We start from the raw sequence: 20,518 nt of genomic DNA on the forward strand, positions 1-20,518 counted from the left end.
AATGCTACCAAATACTAATCGAGTGTATGTAAACTTCTGACCCACTGGGAATGTGATGAAAGAAATAAAAGCTGAAATAAAATCACTATTATTCTGACATTTCACATTCTTAAAATAAAGTGGTGATCCTAACTGACCTAAGACAGGGAATTTTTACTAGGATTAAATGTCAGGAATTGTGAAAAACTGAGTTTAAATGTATTTGGCTAAGGTGTATGTAAACTTCCGACTTCAACTGTAAATCCTTTTCGCTCCGGGGTCGCATTCATTAGAGCACACTGTGGCAAATAATTTTGCAAAGGAAAACAAACGTGCATTTCCTGTTGGACAAGTTCAGGTATCCCCACTCCTTTTCGGTCTGTTTGGTGTCTAGTAAGTGAATACCACCCACGTAGGTAATAAAGAACACATGCCATTTTTTTTGTGGTTTTCTGGTCACTTAGACACCAATATAATCCTGAAAAGATTTAAGTTGAGATGAAGGAAAAGGTACCTTCGTTCATGCTGTCGTCTCTGTCAGGATGGTGTCGGAACTTCTCGATGGTCTGGCAGCTGAGCAGGCGGGTGTTGGTGGCCTGAGCCCTCAGGGGGAAGGCTGTGCTGCTCAGCTCCTGGCTGTACCGTTCCTCACAGTACTCCAGACCCTAGGTGAGAAGGAGACGGAGGGGGAGAGAGGATTAACGTTAATACAGCACGAGTGGAAAGATTTACAGGTCTCAAAGCAGTGAAAGCACCACATGTTAGTAAGAAATAAATATGGTTGGGCATAATAGATGACTAAATTACATCTTCAGGACTGTAACATTGAGAAGAACTGTTGGAAACCAGCAAGCTTTTGAGCTTTAACACTACAATCGTGGTCCAAACACTTGACATGCAGTTGACAGTCAGTACAGTCTTTACCAAACAAAAGGGGCATTGAACAGAAATTGGACCTGTCTCGATCCATTGCTGGAAGCGGGAATAGCTACTTATTTCAGTTAGAACAAAATCTTTGAGGTAAGAACATGGGTTGAAATTACGGTTACCTCATAGAGGATCTTTCCTGAGGCCAAACACTTCCTCTCACTGAAGGCCAGCTGGAGCAGGTGCAGACTGACCACGTCTCCCTCACTGGAGAGGGAAAAAGAGGGGGGAGAGGGAGATGTGTTAAAGGGCAGCAAATACACCAAGTCATGTGCATTGACRTGAGGTGGTTAATGCTGCATGAGTATTTATGCAAAATAAAGTACAACAATGTGCTATGACCACTGAGTACCATAGCTGCATTCACTGGACCAATGCTACATGTGCATACAAGCAGTAAAGTGTGGAGCTTCCACCATACTGTNGTCCACTGTATCAGTCAAAAGTTTGGACTAGAGGTCGACCGATTATGATTTTTTTAACGCCGATACCGATTATTGGAGGACCAATAAAGCAGATACCGATTAATCGGCTGATTTGTATATTTATTTGTAATTATGACAATTACAACAATACTGAATGAACACTTATTTTAACTTAATATAATACATCAATAAAATCAATTTAGCCTCAAATAAATAATGAAACATGTTCAATTTGGTTTAAATAATGCAAAAACAAAGTGTTGGAGAATAAAGTAAAAGTGCAATATGTGCCATGTAAAAAAAGCTAACATTTAAGTTCCTTGCTCAGAACATATGAAAGCTGGTGGTTCCTTTTAACATGAGTCATCAATATTCCCAGGTAAGAAGTTTTAGGTTGTAGTTATTATAGGAATTATAGGACTATTTCTCTCTATACCATTTGTATGTCATATACCCTTGACTATTGGATGTTCTTATAGGCACTTTAGTATTGCCAGTGTAACAGTATAGCTTCCGTCCCTCTCCTCGCTCCTACCTGGGCTGAACCAGGAACACATCGACAACAGCCACCCTCGAAGCAGAGCAAGGGGAACAACCAGAGTGACATTTGAAACGCTATTAGCGAGCACCCCGCTAACTAGCTAGCCATTTCACATCGGTTACACCAGCCTAATCTCGGGAGTTGATAGGCTTGAATTCATTAACAGCGCAATAGCTGTTGGCAAACGCACGAAAGTGCTGTTTGAATGAATGCTTACGAGCCTGCTGCTGCCTACCAACGCTCAGTCAGACTGCTCTATCAAATCATATAATTAAGTCTAACATAATAACACACAGAAATACGAGCCTTMGGTCATTAATATGGTCGAATCCGGAAACTATCATCTCGAAAACAAGACGTTTATTCTTTCAGTGAAATACGGAACCGTTCCATATTTTATCTAACGGATGGCATCCCTAAGTCTAAACATTGCTGTTACATTGTACAACCTTCAATGTTATGTCATAATTATGTACAATTCTGGCAAATTAATTACGGCCTTTATTAGGAATAAATGGACTTCACACAGTTCGCAATAAGCCAAGCGGCTCTAACTGCTGCATATACCATGACTGCTTGCACGGAACGCAAGAGAAGTGACATAATTTCCCTAATTATAAGAAATTCATGTTAGCAGGCAATATTAAATAAATATGCAGGGTTAAAAAATATATACTTGTGTATTGATTTTAAAGAAAGACATTGATGTTTATGGTTAGGTACATAGTGCAACGACAGTGCTTTTTTCGCAAAAGCGCTTGTTAAATCATCACTGTTTGTCGAAGTAGGCGCATTGATTATATGCAACGCAGGACACGCTAGATAAACTAGTAATATCAACCATGTGTAGTTAACTTGTGATTTTGCTAAGATTGATTGTTTTTTATAAGATCAGTTTAATGCTAGCTATCAACTTACCTTGGCTTCTTGCTGCCCTCGCGTAACAGGTAGTCAGCCTGCCACGCAGGCTCCTCGTGGAGTGCAATGTAAGGCAGCGGTTAGAGCGTTGGACTAGTAACCGGAAGATTGCAAAAACGAATCCCAGAGCTGTCAAGGTAAAAATCTGTCCTTCTGCCGCTGAACAAGGCAGTTAACCCACCGTTCCTAGGCCGTCATTGAAAATAAGAATGTGTTCTTAACTGACTTGCCTAGTTAAATGTGTAAAAAAATATATAAGAAAATGTAATAATAAAATAAAAATAAAATATTTGTCAAATCAGTGTCCAAAAATACCGATTGACGATTGTTATGAAAACTTAAAATCGGCTATTCCGATTAATAGGTCGATCTCTAGTTTGGACACMTACTCATTAAAGTGTTTTTCTTTATTTTCACTATTTTCTACATTGTAGAATAATAGTGAAGACATCAAAACTATGAAATGACATATGGAGTCATGTAGTAACCCCCCAAAAAGTGTTAAACAAATCAAAATATATTTTATATTTGAGATTCTTCAAAGTAACCACACTTTGCCATGACAGCGTTGCACATTCTTGGAATTCTCTCAACTAACTTCATGAGAAACACTTTTCCAACAGTCTTGAAGGAGTTCTCACATATGCTGATCACCTGTTGGCTGCTTTTCCTTCACTCTGCAGTTCAACTCAATCCAAACCACCTCAATTGAGTTGAGGTCGGGTGATTGTGGAGGCCAGGTCATCTGATGCAACACTCCATCACTGTCCTTGGTCAAATATCCCTTTCACAGCCTGGAGGTGTGTTTTGGGTCAATGTCCTGTTGAAAAACAAATGATAGTCCCACTAAGCGCAAACCAGATGGGATGGCGTATCGCTGCASAAGTCTGTGGTAGCCATGCTGGTAAAGAGTGCCTTGAATTGTAAATAAATCGACAGTGTCAACAGCAAAGCAACCCCCACATCTCCTCCTCCATGCTTCATGGTGGAAACCACACATGCGGAGATCATCCGTTCACCTTCTCWGTGTCTCACAAATACACGGCGGTTAGGAACAAAAATCTCCAATTTGGACTCAGATCAAAGKACAGATTTCCACCGGTGTAATGTCCATTGCTTGTGTTTCTTGGTCCAAGCAAGTCTCTTCTTATAAGTGTCCTTCAGTAGTTGTTTCTTTAMAGCAATTCGACCATGAAGGCMTGATTCAAGCAGTCTCCTCTGAACAGTTGATGTTGAGATGCGTCTGTAACTTGAACTCTGTGAGGCTTTTATTTAGTCTGCAATCCAATGAGMAGTTAACTCTAATGAACTTATCCTCTGCAGCAGAGGTTACTCTTGGTCTTCCTTTCCTGTGGCGGTCCTCATGAGCGCCAGTTTCATCATAGCGCTTGAGGGTTTTTGCGACTGCACTTGAAGAAACTTTCAAAGTTCTTGACATTTTCCGATTGACTGACCTTCATGTCATAAAGTAATGATGGACTGTCATTTCTTTGCTTATTTGAGCTGTTCTTKCCATAATATGGACTTGTTATTTTACCAAATAGGGCWATCTTCKGTGTACCAACCCTACCTTGTCACAACACAACAGATAGGCTGAAACGCATTAAGGAAAGAAATTCCACAAATGAACATTTAACATGGCACGGCACACCTGTTAACTTCTTGACGCTAGGGGTCAGATTTTTTAAAATTTATTATTATTTTTTTTTTTTTTAAATAACGTTCCCAGGTAAACGGACTATTTCTCAGGTCCAGATCTAGAAATATGCATATAGTTTACAGATTAGGAATAGAAAAACACTCCAAAGTTTCCAAAACTGTCAAAATATTGTCTGTGAGTATAACAAAACTGATTCTGGAAGCTAAAAATCTGAGAAAATATAACCCAGAAGTGATATAAAAAAAAATAAAAGAATAATCTGTGTTTTCTGGCCAGTCTTTCTTCCATTTAAAGGGGTATCAACCAGATTCCTTTTCCAATGGCTTCCTCAGGCTGTGACCAGGCTTTAGACATAGTTTCAGGCTTTTTATTTGAAAAATTGAAACGAGATCTTTCAAAAGTAGTCAGGTTTCCTCTGAATAGTCGCTGCGCGCGAGAGGGAGCTCTCCATTTTCCATTTCTCTCTTATTGAATAGGTTACGTCCGGTTGAAATATTACCGATTATGTTTGTTAAAAACAACCTGAGGATTGATTATAAAAACATTTGACATGTTTCTACGACCATTACGGATACTTTTTGGAATGTTCGTCGAACGGAACGAGGCTGTAGTTTTTCTGAACATAACGCGCAACCCAAACAGCGTTTTTTTCTTATTATAAGTAATATTTATCGAACAAAAATAACATTTGTTGTTTTTAATGGGAGTCTCGTGAGTGCAAACATCCGAAGATTATCAAAGGTAAGCGATTCATTTAATTGCTTTTCTGACTATCGTGACCATGCTAATTTGGGGCTAGCTGTTGTAGCATTGATTGATACACTCACAAAAGCTTGGATTTCTTTCTCTGTAAAGCATATTTTCAAAATCTGACACGATAGGTGGATTAACAACAAGCTAAGATGTGTTTTGGTATATTTCATTTGTGATTGCATGGTTATAAATATTTTTTGTAATATTTTTGAATTTGGCGCCCTGCAATTCAGCGGTTGTTTAGGGAAATGATCCCGTAATCGGGATCTGTGCGCAGAAAGGTTAATTGAAATGCATTCCAGGTGACTACCTCATGAAGCTGGTTGAGAGAATGCCAAGAGTGTACAAAGCTGTCATCAAGGCAAAGGGTGACTACTTTGAAGAATCTCAAATATAAAATACATTTTGATATGTTTAACACTTTTTGATTGAATGTGTTATTTCATAGTTTATGTCTTCACTATTATTCCACAATGTAGAAAATAGTACAAATAAAGAAAAACCCTGGAATTGTTTATTTAACTAGGCAAGTCAGTTGAGAACAAATTCTTATTTTCAATGACAGCCTAGGAACAGTGGGTTAACTGCCTTGTTCAGGGGCAGAATGACAGATTTGTTCYTTGTCAGCTCGGGGATTCGATCTTGCAACCTTTCGGTTACTAGTTCAACGCTCTAACCACTAGGTTACGCTGCCACCCCTTAAAYGAGTAGGTGTGTTTGACAGGTACTGTATGTGAATACCAAAGGGGATTGGGGCTGAGGGGAAGGAGYTGGGAGCCCACATGGAGCTGCAATTATTCCATTGGTTCCATTGTCCAGGACAAACTAAAACACCCTCAAGTATTTCAAATACATCACATCCTGATCTGGTGTGCACACTGTGGCCTCTTCCAAGAGAAATAGAACTTTGTGCCTCTAGCAGGCAGACAGGTGGGGAGGGAGAACTCACTGGTCCTGGGCAGACTGGACGGCCCACAGGTAACAGCAGTTGCGGGGGTCGTTCTCTGGCTCCTGGAATGTGAAGGCGTACACTGGCACCCTGCCGCCCTCCAGCTGGGARTGATACCTGTGGGAGAACACAGCAGAGACAGTCAGAAAAATCTATAACTGAAGGTTTACCATAGCCACCATGTCATCCCTGGGTCGTTAACTCACTCCTTCTTGAGCGTCTTCATGTTCCAGAGTTGCAGGTATCCGTCGGAGAAGCCCACAGCCAGCTGGTTGGTGCGAGGGATGTACTGCAGAGCTGTGGCCCCTGTGCCCGTGGGGCTGCTCAGCTGCAGACAGAGATGCCTCCCCTGACGCGTCTCCTGCTCACGTAGCCGGGGGATCTCAGCTAGGGACTTACTCACCACCTCCAGATCTGGAGAGGACAGAGGAGGGTGTGGGTTAGAGAGGGGGGAGAGAAAACACACACACATCAAACTCTCACAATCTTGAGAGGAACTGTGGGCCAGTAATGTTTTGTCTGTGTTAGGTTAAAACAMACACACGCTGACCTGAGGCCTCCAGCTCGCTCTGGCTGCAGGAGAGGTCATCCAGACACAGGTCCATTAGGAGGACATGTCCCAGGTCCGTGACCACCGCTGCCACGCCAAAGAACCAGCGCAGGCTCTGGTGGAGGTGCTGTGTGCTGGCACTGGCCCCGCCATAGCTCACCAGGGGCTCGATGGCCCTGATCTGCCAATCATCAGTTAGTCAGTCCACATCACAATCAATCAAATCAACCGGTTGATGTAAGCGACAGTAGTAGATGGTGAGAGCGCACTCACCCTGCCCGGTATGACTACGGCTTTGACCACTCGGGAGATACCCAGGTCATAGAGACAGAGCATGCTGCCCTGGGCCTCCTCAAGGCCCACCAGCAGCCCGGTCCTTTTCAGCCAGGAGAAGTCCCTGGCCGCCAGCACGCTGGGGGGGTGCTCCCCATCGCCGCAGAAGCAGTAGGCGGACAGGCGCTCACCCGTCACCGCATGGACCACCTCCAGCTGGGGCCCACAGGCAAGCCAAGCTAGCCCGCTACGACCTGCACCCAGGGAGGGAGGCACATCAGTGAGGTAGGGAAAAGGGAGCAGCCAAGTTAGGCCTACTGGTTCATGGTGGTTTATTGTAAAACCTCTCCTCTGAGAAGGGATTGTTTGAGATGTATTTTGTTATTTTAAGACTGAAGAATGCAGGAATGCAAAGCTTGCCTCCTGCAAACAACGTATGCTGGGAAGGTATGGGCAGTTGGCTATAGTGGCAGACATACGTTTCCCCCCCAATATCAGTTGTAGAGGTCGACCGATTAATCGGAATGGCCGATTAATTAGGGCTGATTTCAAGTTTTCCTAAAAACTACGAAATCTTTTTTTTTTTTTTTTACACCTTTATTTAACTAGGCAAGCTCGGTTATTAAAAACGAATTCTTATTTTCATGACGGCTAGGAACGGTGGGTTAACTGCCTCGTTCAGGGGCAGAACGACAGATTACCTTGTCAGCTCGGGGATTCAATCTTGCAACCTTACAGTTAACTAGTCCAACGCTCTAACACCTGCCTCTCATTGCACTCCAACGAGAGCTGGCTGCTGTTACGCGAATGCAGTAAGAAGCCAAGGTAAGTTGCTAGCTAGCATTAAACGTATCTTATAAAAACAATCAATCATAATCACTAGTTAACTACACATGGTTGATGATATTACTAGTTTATCTAGCGTGTCCTGCGTTGCATATAATCGATGCGGTGCGCATTCGCGGAAAAAGGACTTTTGTTGCTCCATGTGTACTAACCATAAACATCAATGCTTTCTTAAAATCAATACACAGAAGTATATATTTTTAAACCTGCATATTTAGCTAAAAGAAATCCAGGTTAGCAGGCAATATTAACCAGTTGAAATTGTGTCACTTCTCTTGCGTTCATTGCAAGCAGGGTCAGTGTATATGCAACAGTTTGGGCCGTCTGGCTCATTGCGAACTAATTTGCCAGAATTTTACGTAATTATGACATAACATTGAAGGTTGTGCAATGTACAGGAATATTTAGACTTATGGATAACACCGTTAGATAAATACAGAACGGTTCCGTATTTCACCGAAGAATAAACGTTTTGTTTTCGAGATGAGAGTTCCGGATTCGCCATATTAATGACCTACGGCTCGTATTTTCTGTGTGTTATTATGTTATAATTAGTCTATGATTGATAGAGCAGTCTGACTGAGCGATCGTGGGCACAGCAGCTCTGCTGTTTATGACTTCAAGCCTATCAACTCCGAGATGAGGCTGGTGTAACCGATGTGAAATGGCTAGCTAGTTAGCGGGGTGCGCGCTAATAGCGTTTCAAATGTCACTGCTCTGAGACTTGGAGTAGTTGTTCCTTGCTCTGCAATGAGGTAACGCTGTCTTCCAGGGTGGCTGTTGTCGATGTGTTCCTGGTTCGAGCCAGGTAGGAGCGAGGAGAGAGCGAAGCTATACTGTTACACTGGCAATACTAAAGTGCTATAAGAACATCCAATAGTCAAGGGATTGACACTACAAATGGTATAGAGAGAAATAGTCCTATAAATACTATATTAACTACAACCTAAAACTTCTTACCTTGGAATATTGAAGTCTCATGTTAAAAGGAACCACCAGCTTTCATATGTTCTCATGTTCTGAGCAAGGAACTTAAACGTTAGCTTTTTTACATGGCACATATTGCACTTTTACTTTCTTTCCAACACTTTGTTTTTGTATTATTTAAACCAAATTGAACATGTTTCATTATTTGAGGATAAATTGATTTTTATTCATGTATTATATTAAGTTAAAATAAGTGTTCATTCAGTATTGTTGTAATTGTCATTATTACAAATAAATAAATAAAAATCGKCCAATTAATCGGTATCGGCTGTTTTGGTCCTCCAGTAATCGGTATTGGCGTTGAAAAATCATAATCGGTCGACCTCTAATCAGTTGAAATGAGAAAATAAAGAAAACCTAAATGCATTGGGTTGTTTGTGAGAGATGGCCGCCGTGCATACACACTGACTTACCGACAGTGAACTTCCCATGAAGCACAGAGTCCAGGGTGATCTCATCCTCCCCCAGAGCATCTACAGTCACCCCCGGGAAACGCAGCAGGCTGCTGGTGACCTGGGCAGCCAGGTCACGCATGTTCACTACACACAAAACATGACATTGCACTGCATTATGTACAAAAGACAAAAACGGACATTGCTTTACTTGTGATTCTTTCAAACTTCAGGTTTGAGGCACATATGCGTGCCAAAACCTACACGGTTATCTTGTTGCTTGGCAATTCCACAGTAATAGAATGWTGCTGAGACTCAGATTTTTCACCTTAGAAATGKCAAACAAAAACCAATGATTCTAAAGTTAAACACTCCATACAATTATGTACAATGACTACTTTTAACTTCCACTGAAAATGTTACAAAAACACATTTACTTGAACAGTGCAGAAACAAAGTTTGGTAACAGAATGACAGCACMGCACAGCAACTGAGCTCTAATCAGACCATAAGAAAACAGTTCCTCTCTAAGCCTCCACCAGGTTTTGCCTTTGGGGCTATGAGGGGACTCAGAGACAAAAGAGGTATTTATGCTGCGTTTTGGTTCCCAGTTGTCAGCAGTTTGGGCTCTGGGCCTGCTGGCATAAAAGCTGCAGGCGTGTTTGTGTGCATGTAAAGCGTTGACAGATGATTATCTAGTAGGCTATTACCATATTACCAGTAGCAGCCTAAACAACTGACACAATCACATAAATAAACAGTATCGTGAGAAGTTATATAATTATCGGAAACCTCCGAAATGGCATGTTGCTCTGTGTGTTTACCATGTTAAAACTGCGTTACTGTTTACACACTTGATTCCCAATGAAGAGTGCATGGTCCACAAGACAACACTATCTTAGAGAGCCTTGTATAAACGTACATTAAAGGGTAACGTTAAGTATTGAACACCATATAGAGCAAAACACCATATAGAGTTAGTGTCATAACTTCTTTCACCAATTGATTACTTTGACTAGCCTCAGAATTTCACCTAACATGCCATGTGTCATGCATACGGCAATGCATCATGYAAAATACCACCCCTTTCACAAGCAAGTAGCCTAGCTAGCTAACTTACTTGCTATCTATGTAAAAGAAACCGAGACTACTCCCGCGCAGATTGACAAGGCGTGGTACGGTTAGATGCAGAGTATTGGAGTAGCTAGTCGAGTACCGTCTGACATCGAAATACCCCAAAACAAAGTAAATATAAAACGGAATCTACTAACATGCTCTTACCTCCATTAACGAGCAACTCCAAGACTTAATATAGCTAGCTAATGTAAAACGTAATTGGTTACCTGTGTGTCGGTATCACTATCACACCTTGCCTACACTAACGTGTTCAAAACAATGTCCTACTAACAGTAACTAGCTAGGCTAAATGCCGAAATTCAGAACCATGTAAGTTACTTTATTTTAGAAGTAACGTTATACATGGCTGTCGATCTAAACATTTGTGATGTAACAATGTAACGTTAAGCTAGCTAGCTAAACCAAGGCAAGGGGAAATGACACCCTTGACTTCTGATTTAAGCTAACGAACTTTACTAACTAGCCGTCTCTCAGACATATTCATTCCGACACCACGATGTCAGTTTTTTTACTAGCCAGCTAACTTAATATCTCAGTTAAATAACAGTGACTTTGGGGACTGTAGCGAAAACAGTAATTACAAGAAACTGCATCCGTTGACTTAACTAGCTAGCTAACGTGAGTTACCCAATATATAAACGGCCTTGCTAGCCAGCTAGCTAGACTGCAGCAACGAGCTGCTGCAGTAAACTAGCTACGTTAGCTAGCTAGCTAACTCCTATATGCTGTGCGCTAGTTACAAGTCTTGCTACATATTGGTAAATAACCGGTGTTATGCTAACGTTACCATCCTGTAAATATCCCGTAACGTCGTTAGACATAGTTAAATCATAGTAACGTGTGAGGCGGGTGAATCAAAACCTCGCATGAGGTAGCATTATGCTAAAATTAACCGCCTAGTTAGCAAGCTAACGTATCTAAATAGTTAGCCAACTTTGGGTRCAACCCTATTAACTGCTCCGGTGTGCTTAAAGGAAGCTAATCGGCCCGTTCTTCCAACTGGTAGTGTTGTTAGAGTAACTACCTAAAGATAACTARCGTTATAACCTTAGCTAACTATTGGTTACCTGATGTTGACCGTCGTAACGTACTACTACCAACGACGTTAGTAGCTAATAAAATGTGATGTMTTTTCCGTTGGGACTCTTCCTCGGCCCTGTCATAATAATCCGATTTTCTTGTAAACACGTTTTTTTTTTTTAGGACAACTGTCGAAAACACACAAATGTTTCAGTATGAAGGACCGTGTCTACTGAATTAGTTGCACTAGCTACGAGATAACTGTCTACTTGCTAGAGTTCAACGCAGGCGCCATTTCCATGTAGATCTAGCTACTGCGCAGGTATAACCTACAAGCTACTGCGCATCACTTGCTTCACAAAATCACGCAAACGTCAAAGGACCAGAAATAAACATCGCGAGAAAGTAAACTGTTTTTTTTCTTTCTTCTGCGTGTGAGGCAGTTTACACTCTTTCGAATATATATTAATTATTTTCTCTCTTTCTTTGTTATGTTGTATTGGATGTATTCAATCATTTTGAATTGATCTCTTTGTGGATTTGTTTGTTTGTGGATTTGACATATCATCCTCATAGGATTAGGTTACAYACTGTAGTTTCAATAGTGCAGTAAATGCATGGGTGGATTAAGTGATTTGGAGGCCCCTGGAGTAACTCCCTGTCAGAAATACTGTGATTAGCAGGGTTCCCCAACTGATGCCCCGTGGGCCAAATCCCGCCAGCAATAATATTTGGCCCCCAAAGCCCCAAAATTATGACCCGAGATGCAAAATCTCCCAAATGCAATCTCCCAAGAAGGAAGTTACCCTACCTAATAATGCAAAAGTTACATTTCAAATCAAACCAAATGTATTTATATAGCCCTTCTTACATCAGCTGATATCTCAAAGTGCTGTACAGAAACCCAACCTAAAACCCCAAACAGCAAGCAATGCAGGTGTAGAAGCACGGTGGCTAGGAAAAACTTCCTAGAAAGGCCAAAACCTAGGAAGAAACTTAGAGAGGAACCAGGCTATGAGGGGTGGCCAGAACATGGCCAAGATGTTCAAATGTTCATAAATGACCAGCATGGTCAAATAATAATAATCACAGTAGTTGTCGAGGGTGCAGCAAGTCAGCACCTCAGGAGTAAATGTCAGTTGGCTTTTCATAGCCGATCATTAAGAGTATCTCTACCGCTCCTGCGGTCTCTAGAGAGTTGAAAACAGCAGGTCTGGGACAGGTAGCACGTCCGGTGAACAGGTCAGGGTTCCATAGCCGCAGGCAGAACAGTTGAAACTGGAGCAGCAGCACGGCCAGGTGGACTGGGGACAGCAAGGAGTCATCATGCCAGGTAGTCCTGAGGCATGGTCCTAGGGCTCAGGTCCTCCGAGAGAGAGAAAGAAAGAGAAAGAGAGAATTAGAGAGAGCATACTTAAATTCACACAGGACACCGGATAAGACAGGAGAAGTACTCCAGGACTATTTAAATTTTTTATTTCACCTTAATTTAACCAGGTAGGCCAGTTGAGAACAAGTTTTCACTTCCAACTGCGACCTGGCCAAGATAAAGAAAAACGACAAAAACAACAACAACTAATAAAGCAGGCAGCGGACCATTTTGTGGTGCTGAAACGTAACGCTGCAACGCAATCAATAGGAAGTGCTGAAAATATAGCTAACTTATTATGCAAGTGTTGCACAGCAACAGATGGAGAACACCTACACCAATCGAGTAATTCATTTAAACAATAATCTTCATTTTAATTTGACTTCACAAGAGGGCTTAGTTGTAGTATATTTCTTTCCAAACCTAGGCCTAACTGGCTGATGTAGGCTATGAGACTTAACAGCATCTTTCACAATAACAAAAATATATGGCCTAATAGCATAAGGGCTCAGGACCAGACCCGGATGCAGACACGGGAGGCAGATGGTTTGAGTGTTTGATATGTATGACATTCAAAAAGGGTAGGCAAGAGAAGGGTCGTGGACAAACAAAAGGTCAAAACCAGTTCAGAGTCCAGGAGGTACAGTGTGGCAGGCAGGCTCGAGGTCAGGGCAGGCAGACTGGTCAGGCAGGCGGGTACAGAGTTCAGAAAACAGGCAAGGGTCAAAACTGGGAGGACTAGCAAAAGAGAGAATAGCAAAAGCAGGAGACCGGGAAAAACATGCTGGTTGACTTGAAACAGACAAGACGAACTGGCACAGAAAGACAGGAAACACAGGGATAAGTACACCATGGGAAATAAGCGACACTTGGAGGGGGTGGAGACAATCATAAGGACAGGTGAAACAGATCAGKGCGTAACAAATAGAAGTGGGATTTTTTTCTACATGGCCTACTTACAATTGCAACTGGCCAAAAATGTAGCATCCTTCAAAACAMACAAATTTAAACAAAAAAAGGTCATATCTGTGTCTGAATGTCTGTATCGGGATAGCCTGCTCTTGTCAGCTTGAGACCTAAATATCCTTGGATAAGCACTCACAAKAATGTTATTATTTACTAAATACAGTCATATAGGCAGGGCAGATKTAGGTATAGGCGACATGGTCAGCCGGGGGCGGCATGGGGCGCCCACACAAAAAGAATCGGWATGGTGACATTTGCGCGATCGGTTTTCTATCACTCATTTGCACCTCACATAAATKATATAATGTCACCGTGTGGGACTGTGGGTCAATTAACCTTGTCGGAGTTGGCGCCCTGATTCTAGTTTGTGAGCTAGGCAGGCTACTGCCTGGGAAGGTCTCCCACTCAGAAGTATGAGATGGGGAGGGGGGTTGGGGTAGCTTGACCTCAGGTCTCCGCACTGGAAGCCCGAGGTAGGGGTAGCGGGGGAATCTATCAAATAGCGCACCTCTAACTTTGTACAGTACTAATGCAATTAGTAAAATCAGTCACACTACGAAATGTTACCAAATAAACCACAATTCATTCATAATACTGTGAATATATAGTTTCACAGACATATTGTTGCATTTTTTTCTGGTTTGTGCGAAATCGTTAAGAATAATATAAAACCAGTCTGCACACCACCAAGGTGAATTGGCTTAGTCTTGACTCTTGGGTGACAGTGTTGGGGGATGGGTAATGYATTGATGCTCCGTGCCAAATCAACACACATTTGTTTCTATTGGTCTTTGCTACTTCTCTTTGATATTTATGAGTCTTATTTTTGTATATATTGTTATTATTTATTATTACAGTTAGCGCAGAATGGTGCTTTTTTTTGGGGGGGGGGGGGTTGATGAAGCCGCTGCTGGCTTATCCCGCCCTGGTTTACATTATAAAAAAACAATTAACCTCAATTAGGGCCAGAGTAGTTACCATAATTTTCTCACATTGCCATTGACAGTTTTTTMTATTGTCTCTTTTTGGTCCATTTAGATTGTTAATATAGATTGTATACAATTTTTATTTATTTAAATGTTATGGTTAAAAATGTTAATGTTTTACTGTGACTTGTTGTAGGCTCCTAAGTGGACCATAAGGTTAAAAACCAAACCAAATTAAGAAAACTAAAGTAAAAACTAAAAAAAACTTTTTAAAAACTAAGTAACTCCGCCAGAGTCTCTCTTTTGGGTCACTTTTGCCGGTCCCAAGCCCGGATAAAGGAGGAGGGTTGGAATTGTGACATAAWWWWWTWWWWWAAATCGACAGATTAAAGTTCATTTGTAGTTCTTAACATATTTRGGGTGTTTTTTACTCACTTTTTGTCTCTCCCACGACGTTATTMCTCTTTCCTACAGCGTCCATCACAATTACATGCACMTGGCCAATTATGCAAATTAGGTGATGAAGTCATTTAGCGACTTCTAGCGACTTTTAGAMCAGCCAATAGCTACTTTCCTTACTGAGGGGTTGGCAACACTGGTGGGAGCTTTTCGGCACAACACCTGTTCCTGTCGTGAGTCCATATTGCGTTCATAGAGGAAAATGAGAACTCGCAGGTGTAAGTCTATCCAAACATTGTTAGCACATAAAATGCAAGTTTCTTTATTGTGCTGTATATTGTGCATGCCACCCAAAACACACACAAGGATTCCGCACTCCTGAGCGCATCCTTGRTTTTGCTCAATGTCTGGAATTCAATCAGCTCAGTTTGAATTGCGGTCTCATCCATCGAGGGTATCGTTTTCTTAGCAAGGGAGGATAATTCTCCATCTGGGCGGATTGTGAGAGGATCACATACAAATGCAATGATATCATTGGGCATGCTGTAGTCTTCAAATCTGGTGGAGAAGTGGTCCCTCAGCTGCTTGATGAAATCTTCCATCACCTCTGTGACAATGCTGCGACCTGGTACCCCTGCCTGTCGTTTCTTCAGTGTGCTGAAGTGCAGTAGCCTTCCAGATGACAAGTCTAAATCAAACAACTCAAGCTTCCTAGTAAAAGCTTCAAGTTTTYCCCACCATGTCCACCACTGTTATCCCTCATCCTTGTAACCCATTTAAGTAACATAATATGTCAGCCAAAAAAGCAGTGTGTAGCTTGCAGTTAACGCGTCAATGTTTCTGCGTGGCCTATGTCTGGGGCGGGAAGGCCACTTTGAAAGTTCCATGCTTAGATTCATAATGACGTCTGAGATTGAATTATTTTCAAACAGCGACATGTTCATTGCAAATAAGACACTGGCTTGGCATTGGGAAAATATGGTAAAACGAACACATATCTCTCTGTACATCCTTCCCGGAAACGTTTTCATTATCCACCTTTCTTTTGATACTTTTTGATATCGACATGTACACTTGCTATCAAGCTAATTGTTCTGAACGAACGTTGACGTAAAACAAGTAGTGTAGCCTACGTAGACCTGTTTTTCCCCACCAATCAACGCATAGAGAAATAGACAAAATAATAATTGAATAGAGACATGGTGATTTTATGAGCGTAATAAGATCGAAAGTATTATGTTATTGTAACTGAATGTATTATGTACTCATCAGATGTGTTCAAAATGATGTTCAATTTATAGTGTAGGACAATTAATTGTGTTAATATTATATACTAAGTCATTTATGGTCCGCCGACTATTAGCTCTGAAAAAAAATTGGCCCGAGGCCAAACCTAGTTGACGAACCCTGGATTAGAAGCTTTTGCAGGAGGCCCTGTGCCAATGGGAGGTCAGGGGTAAGGGTTTAGGGGTCAGTCGGAGTGAGAGCGAAGTTATAGACGTGAAGAAACAGTACAACTTGAACCACAGAGTAAGGCTACCTTCAAACCACGCATGTCCAACGTGAGGAAAAACGCTGTTTTACATTTTTAATTGGTTGATGGATTGTCTTTGAAACTTTTCTGATAGACAGCACAACACAAGCCCCACCCCCCATTGAAAACCATTGAGTTGCTGCATCTTTTACGCATCCATTTGTCTGATTGGACCCTTATATTAGTCAATCAACAATGTAAAGGTTAACTCTTGCTTTCTCTTTCAAGAGCATTCAGTACCTTTATCCATCTCTCTACAGGTGCTACAGAGACAGAATATTCCAAGAACCTCCAGAGCCTTCAGACCAACTACCTGCAATTTCTCCAGAACACAGAAAAGTAAGCTCTGCTGGTGATATACTTTCACTATGGCGGTCTGTGTGATTACATTTTTATTTAACTAGTCAAGTCAGTTAAGAACAAATTCTTATTTACAATGACAGCCTACTTCTAAATCCCCCCGGCCAAACCMTCCCCTAACCCAGACGACGCTGGGCCAATTGTGCGCCGCCCTATGGGACTCCCAATCACGGCCGGTTGTGAGAGCCCGGGATTGAACGATGCAGTGCCTTAGACTGCTGCGCCACTCAGGAGGCGACATACAGCATATTATAAACCGGTGGTTCTGTGAAGGAACAATTAAGCTTAATGACAATTGTGTTAGACAACTGTACTGTCTGCTTTAAAGCTATTATCCCAGTTGAAGGGCAGTATGAAACRTGGCAATCCCACATGTCCTATACATTGAAGGGGGGAGGGGATCACTTGGATGCCAATATGTCTGTCTTTTATAATGGATAAGTTTGCCAAGAAAACTCATAGGAGAGTGCTGATCTGAAATAGATGTCCCTTGTCTACATAAGCTAAAATGTCTAAAAGATAGTCCAATGCTGGCGGGGGTCCAGAAAAGGTCTCCCCTGTGCAGGTCACTATTGAATAAACTCTGGGTGAATGCTTAACAGTTGTCGACTACAAGAGCTGATTTTTCTACAACAGTTCGAGCCCAGAATACTGATTAGCTGACAGCCGGGGTATATCAGACCGTATACCAGGGGTATGACAAAACATTTTTACTGCTCTAATTACGTTGGTAACCTGTGTCATGATGTGACCCTTTCAGGGTGTAGATTGTGGCTCCCACCACATTGGCTACACAGCTGGAAATGGTTAAACTCTTGAGACTATTGATCCCTACAGAATAAGTGCAATCTTAGATGTATAATTACTAGTCTGCAGCTGGAAATTATGTAAAACTAGGACGAGAATACAGACAACCGCCAAAGCATCTATTCTATGAGAAGATTTCTGAATGGTACTCTGAAGTATACATTCTAGCCACGTACAACCACAAAAGACTTTGTGACTTGAATGAAAGTTTACCAGAGACTCTGAYGAACCCTACAGCACGGTCGAGGATTCCAACAGAGAAGACAACAACGACATACGGGCGTAAATATATATACATTGCAGTTATTCTCGAATGAGCGCCCGATCATGTGCAAAGGATGAGCATTTCAATTAATATAATTATAAACTGGGTAGTGAATCCATGTTGCATTTCCCGCTCTTTCTCAGTCCACACCCCCTTCCCTTTGTCTACCAAGCCGTCATATCAGTTTAGCCCACTAGGGACYTTTTCATCATTGTTAGTAACCAATATCTACTGTTTSTTTTGATGTATTTCTGTGATGATTTAGTTAGTAAATACATAATTAAGGCAATTTGTATATTGCTGATTCATAATTTATGCTTGGGTTCATGCAGATAACCAAGAATTTTACAACATTCARATGAGACTGATAGAAGGTAAACAATAATGAATGATTGACTGCTGTTGATATAAAAGATCTTTAAGAGTGGATTCGGGAGATAGCCGCTCTATATAAACTAATGCTTCCGTGGTGCCCCGGATTCCTAATGAGTTAGTTATTGCCTGATTCATTTAATCACATAATTAAACGTTAGGTAATCGATTTGAAAATAGCATGTCATCACATTAAGGATAGTAAAGACACGACACCTGTTTATAAAAGCAATAAGGCTCCTTGGGTTTGTAGTATATGGCCAATATAACACGGCTAAGTGCTGTATCCAGGCACTCAGTGTTGCACATAAGAACAGCCCTTAGCAGTGGTATATTGGCCATATACCACACCCCCTCAGGCCTTACTGCTTAATTATCCTGGGCCACTGGTTGGATTTGATTTGCTGTACTCACTCAAACGTATGCACTCTCCTCMCTCTAAGTCTCCCAGACTTTTATAAAAACTAAACGTGTCATCCCCCTATTCCCAGGTGAGTCTGCTGGGCCATGGAAGTCTGGAGCACTATAGCAAAACTGCCACCATGTTGTCAGCTATCAGCAGACAGTTCCCTGAGGAAGGATGCAACGATCAAGGCTTTAAAAAATAAACTACTCTTGTAAAAAAACTTTTTTTTACTAACTACATCTGACAACATGCAGACTTTCTCCAAGAAAACAGAGCTTATGATTCAAAAAGGTTTAAAATCAATGAACGTCTCATATCTAGGGTGAATACATTTGTATTCATGTATATAAGACGTCACACAGGTATGCCAAGTGAAATATATATCCCAAACAAGACTGAAGTATAGGACAAATAGGCTGCGTTTAGACTGGCAGCCCAATTCTGATATTTTTTTCACGAGTTGGTATTTTGACCAATCAGATCAGCTCTGAAAAATAACTGATGTTAATATTTGAGTTGTTACATACATCTTAAATGGCTACTAGACAGAGATAAGGAGACTCTTGCTGTCAACAAAGGGGAAGGTACCACTGAAGGCMTATGGCGATTTTTCAGTAGCATATTGTGAAATATTAATGTAATAAAACAGAATCATTAAAAGCTTGAAAGGAACCTGTAACCRCACCTGTATAGCATAAGAAAAGCCAATATACAAAATAAATAGACACATTGTAATCCAGATGCATGCCTGGATAAGAAGTGTCAGAATCAATATAATGAATGTACTTATGACTATAGCCTGGTGGGTGCTGATATAATCTATATAATGAATGTACTTGTGACTGCAGCCTGGTAAAGGCCCCTATTATTATTTTACCAAACTGTCACAGTTGCGCCACCAATATAATCGGTTCAATGATTAGTAGAGTGTTCAATTATTTGTAATTGGGAAAAAGCCCACCTCAAACAATAGTGGCGCGAAGCTAAAAAGAGTTGATCATTAACATAAAGARGAGTAACTATGTATGTGATGTAAGGATGAAAACTGTATACAAGGAGTGTGCCGAGGCTGGGAAGACAGTTGATCCATGGACCAGCTCGGCTTGTTACTTTGTAATAAAGTCTACCTTGAATTCACAAGTTCCGGTATCTGAGAAATATTATTGGACGAATATTTCTACGACAGCCCACGTATTCAGTCAGGCAACTTGAAGCAGATGTGTCACCATCCAGGCTCTTGTTACAGCATGTGACAGTGATAGAGCGTGTGCAGATTCAAAATCTGCAAGTGCATTTTTGATTCAAACCAGAATATTGATAGCCATAAATGGACTTGCAATAATTCAGAAAATAAATGATGTTTGCTAATCTTATTGAATGTATTCAAATGTCACAAGTTTGCGACTGTTGTTAAATCTTTCACACATCATGATACAAGCTTCCGAAATTAAATTACACATTTGCRAATCGTACTTGCAACCACGAATCTCAATGTGCGACCACGAAATAAACTCACGTAGTTCTGTCATCATTATAATCCCATATACATTCAGCCTCTTGCGAATTGAAGAGAAAATTATGAAAACACMGAGAGACGAAAGATACATTATTTTATGTTTTTGTCTTGGTCAATTCCTTGGGGAAGCCTGGCCTTCCTTGGCRTCCATGAATACACGCCACTGCCRCAGTGGGCAATAATTTTGTTCAAGGGCTATATCGGGATTTGCTTTCGGACCGATTTGTTCATCAAAGCAATT

The 20,518-nt window shown here is 41.3% G+C and overlaps 1 protein-coding gene and 1 long non-coding RNA gene across 3 annotated transcripts in view; one reads left to right on the forward strand and one right to left on the reverse strand.

The window, feature by feature from the left end:
• LOC111968874 (protein ELYS) overlaps positions 1–11,680 on the reverse strand; it is a 44,898-nt gene extending 33,218 nt beyond the window's left edge. Inside the window, exons 1-8 of one of the 2 annotated variants that reach the window (XM_023994800.2) lie at positions 11,405–11,680; positions 9,222–9,347; positions 6,976–7,229; positions 6,703–6,883; positions 6,359–6,566; positions 6,153–6,269; positions 1,029–1,113; positions 494–644 (exon numbers count right to left, since the gene is read on the reverse strand). In XM_023994800.2, the coding sequence (XP_023850568.1) occupies positions 494–644; positions 1,029–1,113; positions 6,153–6,269; positions 6,359–6,566; positions 6,703–6,883; positions 6,976–7,229; positions 9,222–9,342 (1,117 nt within the window). In that variant the 5' untranslated portion in view covers positions 9,343–9,347; positions 11,405–11,680. Of the gene's footprint in view, positions 1–493; positions 645–1,028; positions 1,114–6,152; positions 6,270–6,358; positions 6,567–6,702; positions 6,884–6,975; positions 7,230–9,221; positions 9,348–11,404 lie in introns of those variants that run through there. The other variant, XM_023994801.2, reaches the window with a different exon arrangement.
• A 3,314-nt stretch (positions 11,681–14,994) lies between these two features.
• Positions 14,995–19,846, forward strand: LOC111968875 (uncharacterized). Its single transcript, XR_002877934.3, has 3 exons — positions 14,995–15,295; positions 16,812–16,890; positions 18,847–19,846. It is a non-coding gene; the product is annotated as an uncharacterized lncRNA (long non-coding RNA).
• Positions 19,847–20,518: the final 672 nt, after the last annotated feature.

Source organism: Salvelinus sp. IW2-2015, linkage group LG9 (assembly GCF_002910315.2).
Source record: "Salvelinus sp. IW2-2015 linkage group LG9, ASM291031v2, whole genome shotgun sequence".
Classification (NCBI taxonomy): domain Eukaryota; kingdom Metazoa; phylum Chordata; class Actinopteri; order Salmoniformes; family Salmonidae; genus Salvelinus; species Salvelinus sp. IW2-2015.